General features: G+C 37.4%; 1 protein-coding gene across 4 annotated transcripts in view; it reads left to right on the top strand.

The window, feature by feature from the left end:
* Window positions 1-17,312, top strand: part of LOC133639669 (aprataxin-like) — an 80,438-nt gene that overhangs the window by 17,000 nt on the left and 46,126 nt on the right. For 2 of the 4 annotated variants that reach the window (XR_009823831.1, XM_062033174.1), the window contains exons 6-7: window positions 14,561-14,664; window positions 14,744-14,933. Coding sequence is in view for 3 of the 4 variants with exons in the window: in XM_062033174.1 (XP_061889158.1) it covers window positions 14,561-14,664; window positions 14,744-14,898 (259 nt within the window). In the remaining variant the exon portion in view is untranslated. Of the gene's footprint in view, window positions 1-14,560; window positions 14,665-14,743; window positions 17,069-17,312 lie in introns of those variants that run through there. The other 2 variants (XM_062033175.1, XM_062033173.1) reach the window with 1 other exon arrangement.

Below are 17,312 nucleotides of genomic sequence, written 5' to 3'. Positions count from 1 at the left end.
AAAAATTTTTGCAAAAAAGTCGTAAGGGGGGACCCTTACAAAAAATTCAAAAAAACTGACTTGCTTTAGCAGCACAATTCTGGTGCTGTAGTTGTAGGAGATGTCTCAAAATGTCATCAGGAGTCCCGACAAAACCCGTAAATGGAAGAAAATGGAAGAAAATGCATATTTTACGAAAAAAAATTTTTGCAAAAAAGTCGTAAGGGGGGACCCTTACAAAAAATTCAAAAAAACGGACTTGCTTCAGCAGCACAATTCTGGTGCTGTTGTTGTAGGAGATGTCTCAAAACGTCATCAGGAGTCCCGACAAAACCCGTAAATGTAAGAAAATGGAAGAAAATGCATATTTTAAGAAAACATTTTTTTGTAAAAAAGTCGTAAGGGGGGACCCTTACAAAAAATTCAAAAAAATGGATTTGTTTCAGCAGCACAATTTTGGTGCTGTAGTTGTAGGAGATGTCTCAAAACGTCATCAGGAGTCCCGACAAAACCTAAAAATGGCAGAAAAGGCTTTTTTTGGGAAAACTTTTTTTCACAAATTTTTTTTCAAAAAACAGACTTTCCTCAGCAGCACAATTCTGGTGCTGTAGTTGTAGGAGATGTCTCAAAACGTCATCAGGAGTCCCGACAAAAGCCGTAAATGTAAGAAAATGTAAGAAAATGCATATTTTACGAAAAAAAATTTTTGCAAAAAAGTCGTAAGGGGGGACCCTTACAAAAAATTCAAAAAAACGGACTTGCTTCAGCAGCACAATTCTGGTGCTGTTGTTGTAGGAGTTGTCTCAAAACGTCATCAGGAGTCCCGACAAAACCCGTAAATGTAAGAACATGGAAGAAAATGCATATTTTAAGAAAACATTTTTTGCAAAAAAGTCGTAAGGGGGGACCCTTACAAAAAATTCAAAAAAACTGACTTGCTTTAGCAGCACAATTCTGGTGCTGTAGTTGTAGGAGATGTCTCAAAACGTCATCAGGAGTCCCGACAAAACCCGTAAATGGAAGAAAATGGAAGAAAATGCATATTTTACGAAAAAAAATTTTTGCAAAAAAGTCGTAAGGGGGGACCCTTACAAAAAATTCAAAAAAACTGACTTGCTTTAGCAGCACAATTCTGGTGCTGTAGTTGTAGGAGATGTCTCAAAATGTCATCAGGAGTCCCGACAAAACCCGTAAATGGAAGAAAATGGAAGAAAATGCATATTTTACGAAAAAAAATTTTTGCAAAAAAGTCGTAAGGGGGGACCCTTACAAAAAATTCAAAAAAACGGACTTGCTTCAGCAGCACAATTCTGGTGCTGTTGTTGTAGGAGATGTCTCAAAACGTCATCAGGAGTCCCGACAAAACCCGTAAATGTAAGAAAATGGAAGAAAATGCATATTTTAAGAAAACATTTTTTTGTAAAAAAGTCGTAAGGGGGGACCCTTACAAAAAATTCAAAAAAACGGACTCGCTTCAGCAGCACAATTCTGGTGCTGTTGTTGTAGGAGATGTCTCAAAACGTCATCAGGAGTCCCGACAAAACCCGTAAATGTAAGAAAATAGGAGAAAATGCATATTTTACGAAAAAAAATTTTTGCAAAAAAGTCGTAAGGGGGGACCCTTACAAAAAATTCAAAAAAATGGATTCGCTTCAGCAGCACAATTTTGATGCTGTAGTTGTAGGAGATGTCTCAAAACGTCATCAGGAGTCCCGACAAAACCCGTAAATGTAAGAAAATGGAAGAAAATGCATATTTTAAGAAAACATTTTTTTGCAAAAAAGTCGTAGAAAATGGATTTGCAAAAAAATTTTTGCAAAAAAGTCGTAAGGGGGGACCCTTACAAAAAATTCAAAAAAATGGATTTGTTTCAGCAGCACAATTTTGGTGCTGTAGTTGTAGGAGATGCCTTAAAACGTCATCAGGAGTCCAGACAAAACCCGTAAATGTAATAAAATAGGAGAAAATGCATATTTTACGAAAAAAAATTTTTGCAAAAAAGTCGTAAGGGGGGACCCTTACAAAAAATTCAAAAAAACGGACTTGCTTCAGCAGCACAATTCTGGTGCTGTAGTTGTAGGAGATGTCTCAAAACGTCATCAGGAGTCCCGACAAAACCCGTAAATGTAAGAAAATGGAAGAAAATGCATATTTTAAGAAAACATTTTTTTTCAAAAAAGTCGTAAGGGGGGACCCTTACAAAAAATTCAAAAAAATGGATTTGTTTCAGCAGCACAATTTTGGTGCTGTAGTTGTAGGAGATGCCTTAAAACGTCATCAGGAGTCCCGACAAAACCTAAAAATGGCAGAAAATGCTCTTTTTGGGAAAACTTTTTTTCACAAAAAAAAATTCAAAAAATAGACTTGCTTCAGCAGCACAATTCTGGTGCTGTAGTTGTAGGAGATGTCTCAAAACGTCATCAGGAGTCCCGACAAAATCCGTAAATGTAAGAAAATGTAAGAAAATACATATTTTACGAAATAAAATGTTTGCAAAAAAGTCGTAAGGGGGGACCCTTACAAAAAATTCAAAAAAACGGATTTGTTTCAGCAGCACAATTTTGGTGCTGTAGTTGTAGGAGATGCCTTAAAACGTCATCAGGAGTCCCGACAAAACCCGTAAATGTAAGAAAATAGGAGAAAATGCATATTTTACGAAAAAAAATTTTTGCAAAAAAGTCGTAAGGGGGGACCCTTACAAAAAATTCAAAAAAATGGATTCGCTTCAGCAGCACAATTTTGATGCTGTAGTTGTAGGAGATGTCTCAAAACGTCATCAGGAGTCCCGACAAAACCCGTAAATGTAAGAAAATGGAAGAAAATGCATATTTTAAGAAAACATTTTTTTGCAAAAAAGTCGTAGAAAATGGATTTGCAAAAAAATTTTTGCAAAAAAGTCGTAAGGGGGGACCCTTACAAAAAATTCAAAAAAATGGATTTGTTTCAGCAGCACAATTTTGGTGCTGTAGTTGTAGGAGATGCCTTAAAACGTCATCAGGAGTCCAGACAAAACCCGTAAATGTAATAAAATAGGAGAAAATGCATATTTTACGAAAAAAAATTTTTGCAAAAAAGTCGTAAGGGGGGACCCTTACAAAAAATTCAAAAAAACGGATTTGTTTCAGCAGCACAGTTTTGGTGCTGTAGTTGTAGGAGATGCCTTAAAACGTCATCAGGAGTCCCGACAAAACCCGTAAATGTAAGAAAATAGGAGAAAATGCATATTTTACGAAAAAAAATTTTTGCAAAAAAGTCGTAAGGGGGGACCCTTACAAAAAAGTCAAAAAAATGGATTTGTTTCAGCAGCACAATTTTGGTGCTGTAGTTGTAGGAGATAACGTCATCAGGAGTCCCGACAAAACCTAAAAATGGCAGAAAATGCTTTTTTTGGGAAAACTTTTTTTCACAAAAATTTTTTCAAAAAACAGACTTGCTTCAACAGCACAATTCTGGTGCTGCAGTTGTAGGAGATGTCTCAAAACGTCATCAGGAGTCCTGACAAAACCCGTAAATGTAAGAAAATGCATATTTTACGAAAAAAAAAATTTGCAAAAAAGTCGTAAGGGGGGACCCTTACAAAAAATTCAAAAAAACGGACTTGCTTCAGCAGCACAATTCTGGTGCTGTAGTTGTAGGAGATGTCTCAAAACGTCATCAGGAGTCCCGACAAAACCCGTAAATGTAAGAAAATGGAAGAAAATGCATATTTTAAGAAAACATTTTTTTTCAAAAAAGTCGTAAGGGGGGACCCTTACAAAAAATTCAAAAAAATGGATTTGTTTCAGCAGCACAATTTTGGTGCTGTAGTTGTAGGAGATGCCTTAAAACGTCATCAGGAGTCCCGACAAAACCTAAAAATGGCAGAAAATGCTCTTTTTGGGAAAACTTTTTTTCACAAAAAAAAATTCAAAAAATAGACTTGCTTCAGCAGCACAATTCTGGTGCTGTAGTTGTAGGAGATGTCTCAAAACGTCATCAGGAGTCCCGACAAAATCCGTAAATGTAAGAAAATGTAAGAAAATACATATTTTACGAAATAAAATGTTTGCAAAAAAGTCGTAAGGGGGGACCCTTACAAAAAATTCAAAAAAACGGACTCGCTTCAGCAGCACAATTCTGGTGCTGTTGTTGTAGGAGATGTCTCAAAACGTCATCAGGAGTCCCGACAAAACCCGTAAATGTAAGAAAATGGAAGAAAATGCATATTTTAAGGAAACATTTTTTTTGCAAAAAAAGTCGTAAGGGGGGACCCTTACAAAAAATTCAAAAAAACGGATTCGCTTCAGCAGCACAATTCTGGTGCTGTAGTTGTAGGAGATGTCTCAAAACGTCATCAGGAGTCCCGACAAAACCCGTAAATGGAAGAAAATGGAAGAAAATGCATATTTTAAGAAAACATTTTTTTGTAAAAAAGTCGTAAGGGGGGACCCTTACAAAAAATTCAAAAAAATGGATTTGTTTCAGCAGCACAATTTTGGTGCTGTAGTTGTAGGAGATGCCTTAAAACGTCATCAGGAGTCCCGACAAAACCTAAAAATGGCAGAAAATGCTCTTTTTGGGAAAACTTTTTTTCACAAAAAAAAATTCAAAAAACAGACTTGCTTCAGCAGCACAATTCTGGTGCTGTAGTTGTAGGAGATGTCTCAAAACGTCATCAGGAGTCCCGACAAAACCCGTAAATGGAAGAAAATGGAAGAAAATGTATATTTTACGAAAAAAAATTTTTGCAAAAAAGTCGTAAGGGGGGACCCTTACAAAAAATTCAAAAAAACGGACGTGCTTCAGCAGCACAATTCTGGTGCTGTAGTTGTAGGAGATGTCTCAAAACGTCATCAGGAGTCCCGACAAAACCTAAAAATGGCAGAAAATGCTTTTTTTGGGAAAACTTTTTTTCACAAAAAAAAATTCAAAAAACAGACTTGCTTCAGCAGCACAATTCTGGTTTTGTAGTTGTAGGAGATGTCTCAAAACGTCATCAGGAGTCCCGACAAAACCCGTAAATGTAAGAAAATGGAAGAAAATGCATATTTTACGAAAAAAAATTTTTGCGAAAAAGTCGTAAGGGGGGACCCTTACAAAAAATTCAAAAAAACGGATTCGCTTCAGCAGCACAATTTTGGTGCTGTTGTTGTAGGAGGTGCCTTAAAACGTCATCAGGAGTCCCGACAAAACCTAAAAATGGCAGAAAATGCTTTTTTTGGGAAAACTTTTTTTCACAAATTTTTTTTCAAAAAACAGACTTGCTTCAGCAGCACAATTCTGGTGCTGTAGTTGTAGGAGATGTCTCAAAACGTCATCAGGAGTCCCGACAAAACCCGTAAATGTAAGAAAATGTAAGAAAATGCATATTTTAAGAAAAAATTTTTTTGTAAAAAAGTCGTAAGGGGGGACCCTTACAAAAAATTCAAAAAAATGGATTTGTTTCAGCAGCACAATTTTGGTGCTGTAGTTGTAGGAGATGCCTTAAAACGTCATCAGGAGTCCCGACAAAACCCGTAAATGTAAGAAAATAGGAGAAAATGCATATTTTACGAAAAAAATTTTTTGCAAAAAAGTCGTAAGGGGGCACCCTTACAAAAAATTCAAAAAAACGGATTTGTTTCAGCAGCACAATTTTGGTGCTGTAGTTGTAGGAAATGCCTTAAAACGTCACCAGGAGTCCCGACAAAACCTAAAAATGGCAGAAAATGCTTTTTTTGGGAATACTTTTTTTCACAAAAAAAAATTCAAAAAACAGACTTGCTTCAGCAGCACAATTCTGGTGCTGTAGTTGTAGGAGATGTCTCAAAACGTCATCAGGAGTCCCGACAAAACCCGTAAATGTAAGAAAATGGAAGAAAATGCATATTTTACGAAAAAAAATGTTTGCAAAAAAGTCGTAAGGGGGGACCCTTACAAAAAATTCAAAAAAACGGACTTGCTTTAGCAGCACAATTCTGGTGCTGTAGTTGTAGGAGATGTCTCAAAACGTCATCAGGAGTCCCGACAAAACCCGTAAATGTAAGAAAATGGAAGAAAATGCATATTTTAAGAAAACATTTTTTTGTAAAAAAGTCGTAAGGGGGGACCCTTACAAAAAATTCAAAAAAATGGATTTGTTTCAGCAGCACAATTTTGGTGCTGTAGTTGTAGGAGATGCCTTAAAACGTCATCAGGAGTCCCGACAAAACCCGTAAATGTAAGAAAATAGGACAAAATGCATATTTTACGAAAAAAATTTTTTGCAAAAAAGTCGTAAGGGGGGACCCTTACAAAAAATTCAAAAAAACGGATTCGCTTCAGCAGCACAATTTTGGTGCTGTAGTTGTAGGAGATGTCTCAAAACGTCATCAGGAGTCCCGACAAAACCTAAAAATGGCAGAAAAGGCTTTTTTTGGGAAAACTTTTTTTCACAAAATTTTTTTCAAAAAACAGACTTTCCTCAGCAGCACAATTCTGGTGCTGTAGTTGTAGGAGATGTCTCAAAACGTCATCAGGAGTCCCGACAAAAGCCGTAAATGTAAGAAAATGTAAGAAAATGTATATTTTACGAAAAAAAATTTTTGCAAAAAAGTCGTAAGGGGGGACCCTTACAAAAAATTCAAAAAAATGGATTTGTTTCAGCAGCACAATTTTGGTGCTGTAGTTGTAGGAGATGCCTTAAAACGTCATCAGGAGTCCCGACAAAACCTAAAAATGGCAGAAAATGCTTTTTTTAGGAAAACTTTTTTTCACAAAAAAAATGTCAAAAAACAGACTTGCTTCAGCAGCACAATTCTGGTGCTGTAGTTGTAGGAGATGTCTCAAAACGTCATCAGGAGTCCCGACAAAACCCGTAAATGTAAGAAAATGGAAGAAAATGCATATTTTACGGAAAAAAAAAATTGCAAAAAAGTCGTAAGGGGGGACCCTTACAAAAAATTCCAAAAAACGGATTCGCTTCAGCAGCACAATTTTGGTGCTGTAGTTGTAGGAGATGTCTCAAAACGTCATCAGGAGTCCCGACAAAAGCCGTAAATGTAAGAAAATGTAAGAAAATGCATATTTTACGAAAAAAAAATTTTGCAAAAAAGTCTTCAGGGGGGACCCTTACAAAAAATTAAAAAAAACGGATTCGCTTCAGCAGCACAATTTTGGTGCTGTAGTTGTAGGAGATGTCTCAAAACGTCATCAGGAGTCCCGACAAAAGCCGTAAATGTAAGAAAATGTAAGAAAATGCATATTTTACGAAAAAAAAATTTTGCAAAAAAGTCGTAAGGGGGGACCCTTACAAAAAATTCAAAAAAACGGACTTGCTTCAGCAGCACAATTCTGGTGCTGTTGTTGTAGGAGTTGTCTCAAAACGTCATCAGGAGTCCCGACAAAACCCGTAAATGTAAGAACATGGAAGAAAATGCATATTTTAAGAAAACATTTTTTGCAAAAAAGTCGTAAGGGGGGACCCTTACAAAAAATTCAAAAAAACTGACTTGCTTTAGCAGCACAATTCTGGTGCTGTAGTTGTAGGAGATGTCTCAAAACGTCATCAGGAGTCCCGACAAAACCCGTAAATGGAAGAAAATGGAAGAAAATGCATATTTTACGAAAAAAAAATTTTGCAAAAAAGTCGTAAGGGGGGACCCTTACAAAAAATTCAAAAAAACTGACTTGCTTTAGCAGCACAATTCTGGTGCTGTAGTTGTAGGAGATGTCTCAAAATGTCATCAGGAGTCCCGACAAAACCCGTAAATGGAAGAAAATGGAAGAAAATGCATATTTTACGAAAAAAAAATTTTGCAAAAAAGTCGTAAGGGGGGACCCTTACAAAAAATTCAAAAAAACGGACTTGCTTCAGCAGCACAATTCTGGTGCTGTTGTTGTAGGAGATGTCTCAAAACGTCATCAGGAGTCCCGACAAAACCCGTAAATGTAAGAAAATGGAAGAAAATGCATATTTTAAGAAAACATTTTTTTGTAAAAAAGTCGTAAGGGGGGACCCTTACAAAAAATTCAAAAAAACGGATTTGTTTCAGCAGCACAATTTTGGTGCTGTAGTTGTAGGAGATGCCTTAAAACGTCATCAGGAGTCCCGACAAAACCCGTAAATGTAAGAAAATAGGAGAAAATGCATATTTTACGAAAAAAAATTTTTGCAAAAAAGTCGTAAGGGGGGACCCTTACAAAAAATTCAAAAAAATGGATTCGCTTCAGCAGCACAATTTTGATGCTGTTGTTGTAGGAGATGTCTCAAAACGTCATCAGGAGTCCCGACAAAACCCGTAAATGTAATAAAATAGGAGAAAATGCATATTTTACGAAAAAAAATTTTTGCAAAAAAGTCGTAAGGGGGGACCCTTACAAAAAATTCAAAAAAACGGATTTGTTTCAGCAGCACAGTTTTGGTGCTGTAGTTGTAGGAGATGCCTTAAAACGTCATCAGGAGTCCCGACAAAACCCGTAAATGTAAGAAAATAGGAGAAAATGCATATTTTACGAAAAAAAATTTTTGCAAAAAAGTCGTAAGGGGGGACCCTTACAAAAAAGTCAAAAAAATGGATTTGTTTCAGCAGCACAATTTTGGTGCTGTAGTTGTAGGAGATAACGTCATCAGGAGTCCCGACAAAACCTAAAAATGGCAGAAAATGCTTTTTTTGGGAAAACTTTTTTTCACAAAAATTTTTTCAAAAAACAGACTTGCTTCAACAGCACAATTCTGGTGCTGCAGTTGTAGGAGATGTCTCAAAACGTCATCAGGAGTCCTGACAAAACCCGTAAATGTAAGAAAATGCATATTTTACGAAAAAAAAAATTTGCAAAAAAGTCGTAAGGGGGGACCCTTACAAAAAATTCAAAAAAACGGACTTGCTTCAGCAGCACAATTCTGGTGCTGTAGTTGTAGGAGATGTCTCAAAACGTCATCAGGAGTCCCGACAAAACCCGTAAATGTAAGAAAATGGAAGAAAATGCATATTTTAAGAAAACATTTTTTTTCAAAAAAGTCGTAAGGGGGGACCCTTACAAAAAATTCAAAAAAATGGATTTGTTTCAGCAGCACAATTTTGGTGCTGTAGTTGTAGGAGATGCCTTAAAACGTCATCAGGAGTCCCGACAAAACCTAAAAATGGCAGAAAATGCTCTTTTTGGGAAAACTTTTTTTCACAAAAAAAAATTCAAAAAATAGACTTGCTTCAGCAGCACAATTCTGGTGCTGTAGTTGTAGGAGATGTCTCAAAACGTCATCAGGAGTCCCGACAAAATCCGTAAATGTAAGAAAATGTAAGAAAATACATATTTTACGAAATAAAATGTTTGCAAAAAAGTCGTAAGGGGGGACCCTTACAAAAAATTCAAAAAAACGGACTCGCTTCAGCAGCACAATTCTGGTGCTGTAGTTGTAGGAGATGTCTCAAAACGTCATCAGGAGTCCCGACAAAACCCGTAAATGTAAGAAAATGGAAGAAAATGCATATTTTAAGGAAACATTTTTTTTGCAAAAAAAGTCGTAAGGGGGGACCCTTACAAAAAATTCAAAAAAACGGATTCGCTTCAGCAGCACAATTCTGGTGCTGTAGTTGTAGGAGATGTCTCAAAACGTCATCAGGAGTCCCGACAAAACCCGTAAATGGAAGAAAATGGAAGAAAATGCATATTTTAAGAAAACATTTTTTTTCAAAAAAGTCGTAAGGGGGGACCCTTACAAAAAATTCAAAAAAATGGATTTGTTTCAGCAGCACAATTTTGGTGCTGTAGTTGTAGGAGATGCCTTAAAACGTCATCAGGAGTCCCGACAAAACCTAAAAATGGCAGAAAATGCTCTTTTTGGGAAAACTTTTTTTCACAAAAAAAAATTCAAAAAACAGACTTGCTTCAGCAGCACAATTCTGGTGCTGTAGTTGTAGGAGATGTCTCAAAACGTCATCAGGAGTCCCGACAAAACCCGTAAATGGAAGAAAATGGAAGAAAATGTATATTTTACGAAAAAAAATTTTTGCAAAAAAGTCGTAAGGGGGGACCCTTACAAAAAATTCAAAAAAACGGACGTGCTTCAGCAGCACAATTCTGGTGCTGTAGTTGTAGGAGATGTCTCAAAACGTCATCAGGAGTCCCGACAAAACCTAAAAATGGCAGAAAATGCTTTTTTTGGGAAAACTTTTTTTCACAAAAAAAAATTCAAAAAACAGACTTGCTTCAGCAGCACAATTCTGGTTTTGTAGTTGTAGGAGATGTCTCAAAACGTCATCAGGAGTCCCGACAAAACCCGTAAATGTAAGAAAATGGAAGAAAATGCATATTTTACGAAAAAAAATTTTTGCGAAAAAGTCGTAAGGGGGGACCCTTACAAAAAATTCAAAAAAACGGATTCGCTTCAGCAGCACAATTTTGGTGCTGTTGTTGTAGGAGGTGCCTTAAAACGTCATCAGGAGTCCCGACAAAACCTAAAAATGGCAGAAAATGCTTTTTTTGGGAAAACTTTTTTTCACAAATTTTTTTTCAAAAAACAGACTTGCTTCAGCAGCACAATTCTGGTGCTGTAGTTGTAGGAGATGTCTCAAAACGTCATCAGGAGTCCCGACAAAACCCGTAAATGTAAGAAAATGTAAGAAAATGCATATTTTAAGAAAAAATTTTTTTGTAAAAAAGTCGTAAGGGGGGACCCTTACAAAAAATTCAAAAAAATGGATTTGTTTCAGCAGCACAATTTTGGTGCTGTAGTTGTAGGAGATGCCTTAAAACGTCATCAGGAGTCCCGACAAAACCCGTAAATGTAAGAAAATAGGAGAAAATGCATATTTTACGAAAAAAAATTTTTGCAAAAAAGTCGTAAGGGGGCACCCTTACAAAAAATTCAAAAAAACGGATTTGTTTCAGCAGCACAATTTTGGTGCTGTAGTTGTAGGAAATGCCTTAAAACGTCACCAGGAGTCCCGACAAAACCTAAAAATGGCAGAAAATGCTTTTTTTGGGAATACTTTTTTTCACAAAAAAAATTCAAAAAACAGACTTGCTTCAGCAGCACAATTCTGGTGCTGTAGTTGTAGGAGATGTCTCAAAACGTCATCAGGAGTCCCGACAAAACCCGTAAATGTAAGAAAATGGAAGAAAATGCATATTTTACGAAAAAAAATGTTTGCAAAAAAGTCGTAAGGGGGGACCCTTACAAAAAATTCAAAAAAACGGACTTGCTTTAGCAGCACAATTCTGGTGCTGTAGTTGTAGGAGATGTCTCAAAACGTCATCAGGAGTCCCGACAAAACCCGTAAATGTAAGAAAATGGAAGAAAATGCATATTTTAAGAAAACATTTTTTTGTAAAAAAGTCGTAAGGGGGGACCCTTACAAAAAATTCAAAAAAATGGATTTGTTTCAGCAGCACAATTTTGGTGCTGTAGTTGTAGGAGATGCCTTAAAACGTCATCAGGAGTCCCGACAAAACCCGTAAATGTAAGAAAATAGGACAAAATGCATATTTTACGAAAAAAAAATTTTGCAAAAAAGTCGTAAGGGGGGACCCTTACAAAAAATTCAAAAAAACGGATTCGCTTCAGCAGCACAATTTTGGTGCTGTAGTTGTAGGAGATGTCTCAAAACGTCATCAGGAGTCCCGACAAAACCTAAAAATGGCAGAAAAGGCTTTTTTTGGGAAAACTTTTTTTCACAAAATTTTTTTCAAAAAACAGACTTTCCTCAGCAGCACAATTTTGGTGCTGTAGTTGTAGGAGATGTCTCAAAACGTCATCAGGAGTCCCGACAAAAGCCGTAAATGTAAGAAAATGTAAGAAAATGCATATTTTACGAAAAAAAAATTTTGCAAAAAAGTCGTAAGGGGGGACCCTTACAAAAAATTAAAAAAAACGGATTCGCTTCAGCAGCACAATTTTGGTGCTGTAGTTGTAGGAGATGTCTCAAAACGTCATCAGGAGTCCCGACAAAACCTAAAAATGGCAGAAAAGGCTTTTTTTGGGAAAACTTTTTTTCACAACATTTTTTTCAAAAAACAGACTTTCCTCAGCAGCACAATTCTGGTGCTGTAGTTGTAGGAGATGTCTCAAAACGTCATCAGGAGTCCCGACAAAAGCCGTAAATGTAAGAAAATGTAAGAAAATGTATATTTTACGAAAAAAATTTTTTGCAAAAAAGTCGTAAGGGGGGACCCTTACAAAAAATTCAAAAAAATGGATTTGTTTCAGCAGCACAATTTTGGTGCTGTAGTTGTAGGAGATGCCTTAAAACGTCATCAGGAGTCCCGACAAAACCTAAAAATGGCAGAAAATGCTTTTTTTAGGAAAACTTTTTTTCACAAAAAAAATGTCAAAAAACAGACTTGCTTCAGCAGCACAATTCTGGTGCTGTAGTTGTAGGAGATGTCTCAAAACGTCATCAAGAGTCCCGACAAAACCCGTAAATGTAAGAAAATGGAAGAAAATGCATATTTTACGGAAAAAAAAAATTGCAAAAAAGTCGTAAGGGGGGACCCTTACAAAAAATTCCAAAAAACGGATTCGCTTCAGCAGCACAATTTTGGTGCTGTAGTTGTAGGAGATGTCTCAAAACGTCATCAGGAGTCCCGACAAAAGCCGTAAATGTAAGAAAATGTAAGAAAATGCATATTTTACGAAAAAAAAATTTTGCAAAAAAGTCTTCAGGGGGGACCCTTACAAAAAATTAAAAAAAACGGATTCGCTTCAGCAGCACAATTTTGGTGCTGTAGTTGTAGGAGATGTCTCAAAACGTCATCAGGAGTCCCGACAAAACCTAAAAATGGCAGAAAAGGCTTTTTTTGGGAAAACTTTTTTTCACAAAATTTTTTTCAAAAAACAGACTTTCCTCAGCAGCACAATTCTGGTGCTGTAGTTGTAGGAGATGTCTCAAAACGTCATCAGGAGTCCCGACAAAAGCCGTAAATGTAAGAAAATGTAAGAAAATGTATATTTTACGAAAAAAAATTTTTGCAAAAAAGTCGTAAGGGGGGACCCTTACAAAAAATTCAAAAAAATGGATTTGTTTCAGCAGCACAATTTTGGTGCTGTAGTTGTAGGAGATGCCTTAAAACGTCATCAGGAGTCCCGACAAAACCTAAAAATGGCAGAAAATGCTTTTTTTAGGAAAACTTTTTTTCACAAAAAAAATGTCAAAAAACAGACTTGCTTCAGCAGCACAATTCTGGTGCTGTAGTTGTAGGAGATGTCTCAAAACGTCATCAAGAGTCCCGACAAAACCCGTAAATGTAAGAAAATGGAAGAAAATGCATATTTTACGGAAAAAAAAAATTGCAAAAAAGTCGTAAGGGGGGACCCTTACAAAAAATTCCAAAAAACGGATTCGCTTCAGCAGCACAATTTTGGTGCTGTAGTTGTAGGAGATGTCTCAAAACGTTATCAGGAGTCCAGACAAAACCCGTAAATGTAAGAAAATGGAAGAAAATGCATATTTTACGAAAAAACATTTTTGCAAAAAATTCGTAAGGGGGGACCCTTTCAAAAAATTCAAAAAAACGGATTCGCTTCAACAGTACAATTCTGGTGCTGTAGTTGTAGGAGATGTCTCAAAACGTCATCAGGAGTCCGGACAAAACCCGTAAATGTAAGAAAATGGAAGAAAATGCATATTTTAAGAAAACATTTTTTTGCAAAAAAGTCGTAAGGGGGGACCCTTACAAAAAATTCAAAAAAACGGACTCGCTTCAGCAGCACAATTGTGGTGCTGTAGTTGTAGGAGATGTCTCAAAACGTCATCAGGAGTCCCGACAAAACCTAAAAATGGCAGAAAATGCTTTTTTTGGGAAAACTTTTTTTCACAAAAAAAATTTCAAAAACCAGACTTGCTTCAGCAGCACAATTCTGGTGCTGTAGTTGTAGGAGATGTCTCAAAACGTCATCAGGAGTCCCGACAAAACCCGTAAATGTAAGAAAATGGAAGAAAATGCATATTTTACGGAAAAAAATGTTTGCAAAAACGTCGTAAGGGGGGACAAACAACAGGCTGAATAAGTGTAGGTTATATGAGGCATAAATAACCAACTGGTATGTTAACGTAACATATTATGGTAAGAGTCATTCAAATAACTATAACATATAGAACATGCTATATGTTTACCAAACAATCTGTCACTCCTAATCGCTAAATCCCATGAAATCTTATACGTCTAGTCTCTTACGTGAATGACATCAATAATATTATTTGATATTTTACGCTAATGTGTTAATATTATGAAGAAAACTGTGACTTATAGTCCGAAAAATACAGTATTTTTACTTGTGTTTTAAATGTTATTTTATAGTTTGTCCTTTGCCTGTATTTGTTTGTGGTGTACAGCCCTTTGTTCTTCAACTCTGCTTGTTTTTAAAGGGCTTTATTAATAAAGTTGGTATGATATCTATAGCTGCTGTATACATTTACTTTAGAAAAAAGAAGTGTGGGATACTTCTCTTGTTGTCTTATTTGATGTTTGGGTAGAATTTTATCCAACAAAACCATTTTTCTTTAAGGAAATATAGAAATTGATTAGGGCTGTTTATCCATTTTATGTTAAAGTTAACAGTAGTTAAAGTTAAAATACATGTCACATACTTTCAACCTAAACATGAGTTTAGTCCGAACAAAGCTAAGCCACTCTTCTCTCTCAGCCATGTGCACCTCCACGTGATCAGCCAAGACTTTGACTCTTCTTGCCTGAAGAACAAAAAGCACTGGAACTCCTTCACCACCGAATATTTCATCAATTCCCAGGGTGAGAGAAATGTCTTTTGTCGGAAATAGCAAGTCCTGTCCGAATAAACAGTTTTTTTCCCCGTGCGATTTCTCCGCAGACGTGATCGGCATGCTTGAAAGCCGTGGAAGGGTGACAGTCAGAGAAGGCACCGGTGACTTGTTGAAGGCACCCCTCAGGTGCCACCTGTGTCGACACCAGCTTGCCACTATACCCGCTCTGAAACAGCATCTGAAGTCTCACTTTCCCAGCTGAGAGTGACGCCCTCAAACGCAACACGGTCGTCATAGGTAAGGGGTGTCCAAACTTTTTCAATGTGGGTTCAACATATGTCAAGCAGCTGAACGTGCAGTGGGACCTCAATTTACCAACCTAATTGGTTCTTGAACAGGGTTCGTAAATCGAAAAGTTCATATAGTGAAGCAGTTTTCTTCCTAGGAAACAATGTAAATATAAATAATTGGTTCCAGCCCCGACGAAAGTCCATATTTTAGTGAAGGTTTGTAGACTTTGAACACAACTATCTTTTTATTAACAAGCCAAAAACAACGACAAGCTGAACTGCTGTCTGCCAACACACACACACACACGCAGAAGTCCCTTTGGTGCCCTCACATACTATTAGAAATCCCCAAAATCCTTCACTTTAACAAGCCAAAACAAAAACAACGACAATCTGCTGTCCTCTGTATGCGCTGCTCTGCCAACACACACACAGAAGTCCCTTTGGTGCCCTCACAAATAATTAGAAATCACAATAATCCTTCACTTTAAGAAGCCAAAACAACGACAATCTGCTGTCCTCTGTATGCGCTGCTCTGCCAACACGCACACACACACACACACACACACACACACACAGAAGTCCCTTTGGTGCCCTCACAAATAATTAGAAATCACAAAAATCTTTCACTTTAAGAAGCCAAAACAACGACAATCTGCTGTCCTCTGTATGCGCTGCTCTGCCAACACGTGCACACACACACAGAAGTCCCTTTGGTGCCCTCACAAATAATTAGAAATCACAAAAATCCTTCACTTTAAGAAGCCAAAACAACGACAATCTGCTGTCCTCTGTATGCGCTGCTCTGCCAACACGCACACACACACACACAGAAGTCCCTTTGGTGCCCTCACAAATAATTAGAAATCACAAAAATCTTTCACTTTAAGAAGCCAAAACAACGACAATCTGCTGTCCTCTGTATGCGCTGCTCTGCCAACACGTGCACACACACACAGAAGTCCCTTCGGTGCCCTCACAAATAATTAGAAATCACAAAAATCCTTCACTTTAAGAAGCCAAAACAACGACAATCTGCTGTCCTCTGTATGCGCTGCTCTGCCAACACGTGCACACACATGCAGAAGTCCTTTTGGTGCCCTCACAAACAATTAGAAAGCACACAAATCCTTCACTTTAACAAGCCAAAACAAAAACAACGACAATATGCTGTCCTCTGTATGCGCTGCTCTGCCAACACGCGCACACACACACAGAAGTCCCTTTGGTGCCCTCACAAATAATTAGAAATCACAAAAATCCTTCACTTTAACAAGCCAAAACAAAAACAACGACAATATGCTGTCCTCTGTATGCGCTGCTCTGCCAACACGCGCACACACATGCAGAAGTCCCTTTGGTGCCCTCACAAACAATTAGAAATCACACAAATCCTTCACTTTAACAAGCCAAAACAAAAACGACGACAAGCTGCTGTCCTCTGTATGCGCTGCTTTGCCAACACGCACGCACACATGCAGAAGTCCCTTTGGTGCCCTCACAAACAATTAGAAATCACAATAATCCTTCACTTTACCCAGCCAAAACAAAAATGACCAGCTGCTGTCCTCTGTATGTGCTGCTCTGCCAACACGCGCACACACATGCAGAAGTCCCTTTGGTGCCCTCACAAACAATTAGAAATCCCCAAAATCCTTCACTTTAACAAGCCAAAACAAAAACAACGACAATATGCTGTCCTCTGTATGCGCTGCTCTGCCAACACGCGCGCGCACACACAGAAGTCCCTTTGGTGCCCTCACAAATAATTAGAAATCACAAAAATCCTTCACTTTAACAACCATATTGCGGCGATAATAAACATTTAAAATGTAAAATTCACTTACATTAACATCGGCAAAGTAGGAACCGACAAGAAAAGACCAGACAGACGGAGGGAGGGAGAGAACAAGGGACCGGGTGGAGGGGCCGTGTGTGTTTGTGTGTGCGCTTGAAAGAGGCGCAGCTGAATGAGAAGTAGCTCGTCTCCTCCGCTGTGAAATAAGTCTGCTTTGGCATATTTTTCCAGAAAAGTCTGGTGTCATCACAATTAATACTTGTTGTGGTACAAAGCCTGCTTCCTTGATTCTTCCATACTCTGTGAGCGCCATTATTGTACTTTTTGCAAATATTTTTTTTTTTTTTTGAACTCCCTCCTTCTTTCCAACCTAGTCTGTTGTCTTTTTGGGACTCATATTGAGTTAGCAAAATGGACAAAACTTGTCATAAAGTGAAAAAACACCCACGTTAAAGTGCTGAGAAGTGACTAGTAGTGTACTGACAAGTGACTAGTAGTGTGCTGAGAAGTGACTAGTAGTGTACTGAGAAGTGACTAGTAGTGTGCTGAGAAGTGACTAGTAGTGTACTGAGAAGTGACTAGTAGTGT

The sequence above is a fragment of the Entelurus aequoreus genome, linkage group LG22 (genome assembly GCF_033978785.1).
Source record: "Entelurus aequoreus isolate RoL-2023_Sb linkage group LG22, RoL_Eaeq_v1.1, whole genome shotgun sequence".
In the NCBI taxonomy this organism is placed as follows: domain Eukaryota; kingdom Metazoa; phylum Chordata; class Actinopteri; order Syngnathiformes; family Syngnathidae; genus Entelurus; species Entelurus aequoreus.
The sequence above is the reverse complement of the archived record's forward strand: the minus strand, read 5'-3'. Positions and strand labels throughout refer to the sequence as shown.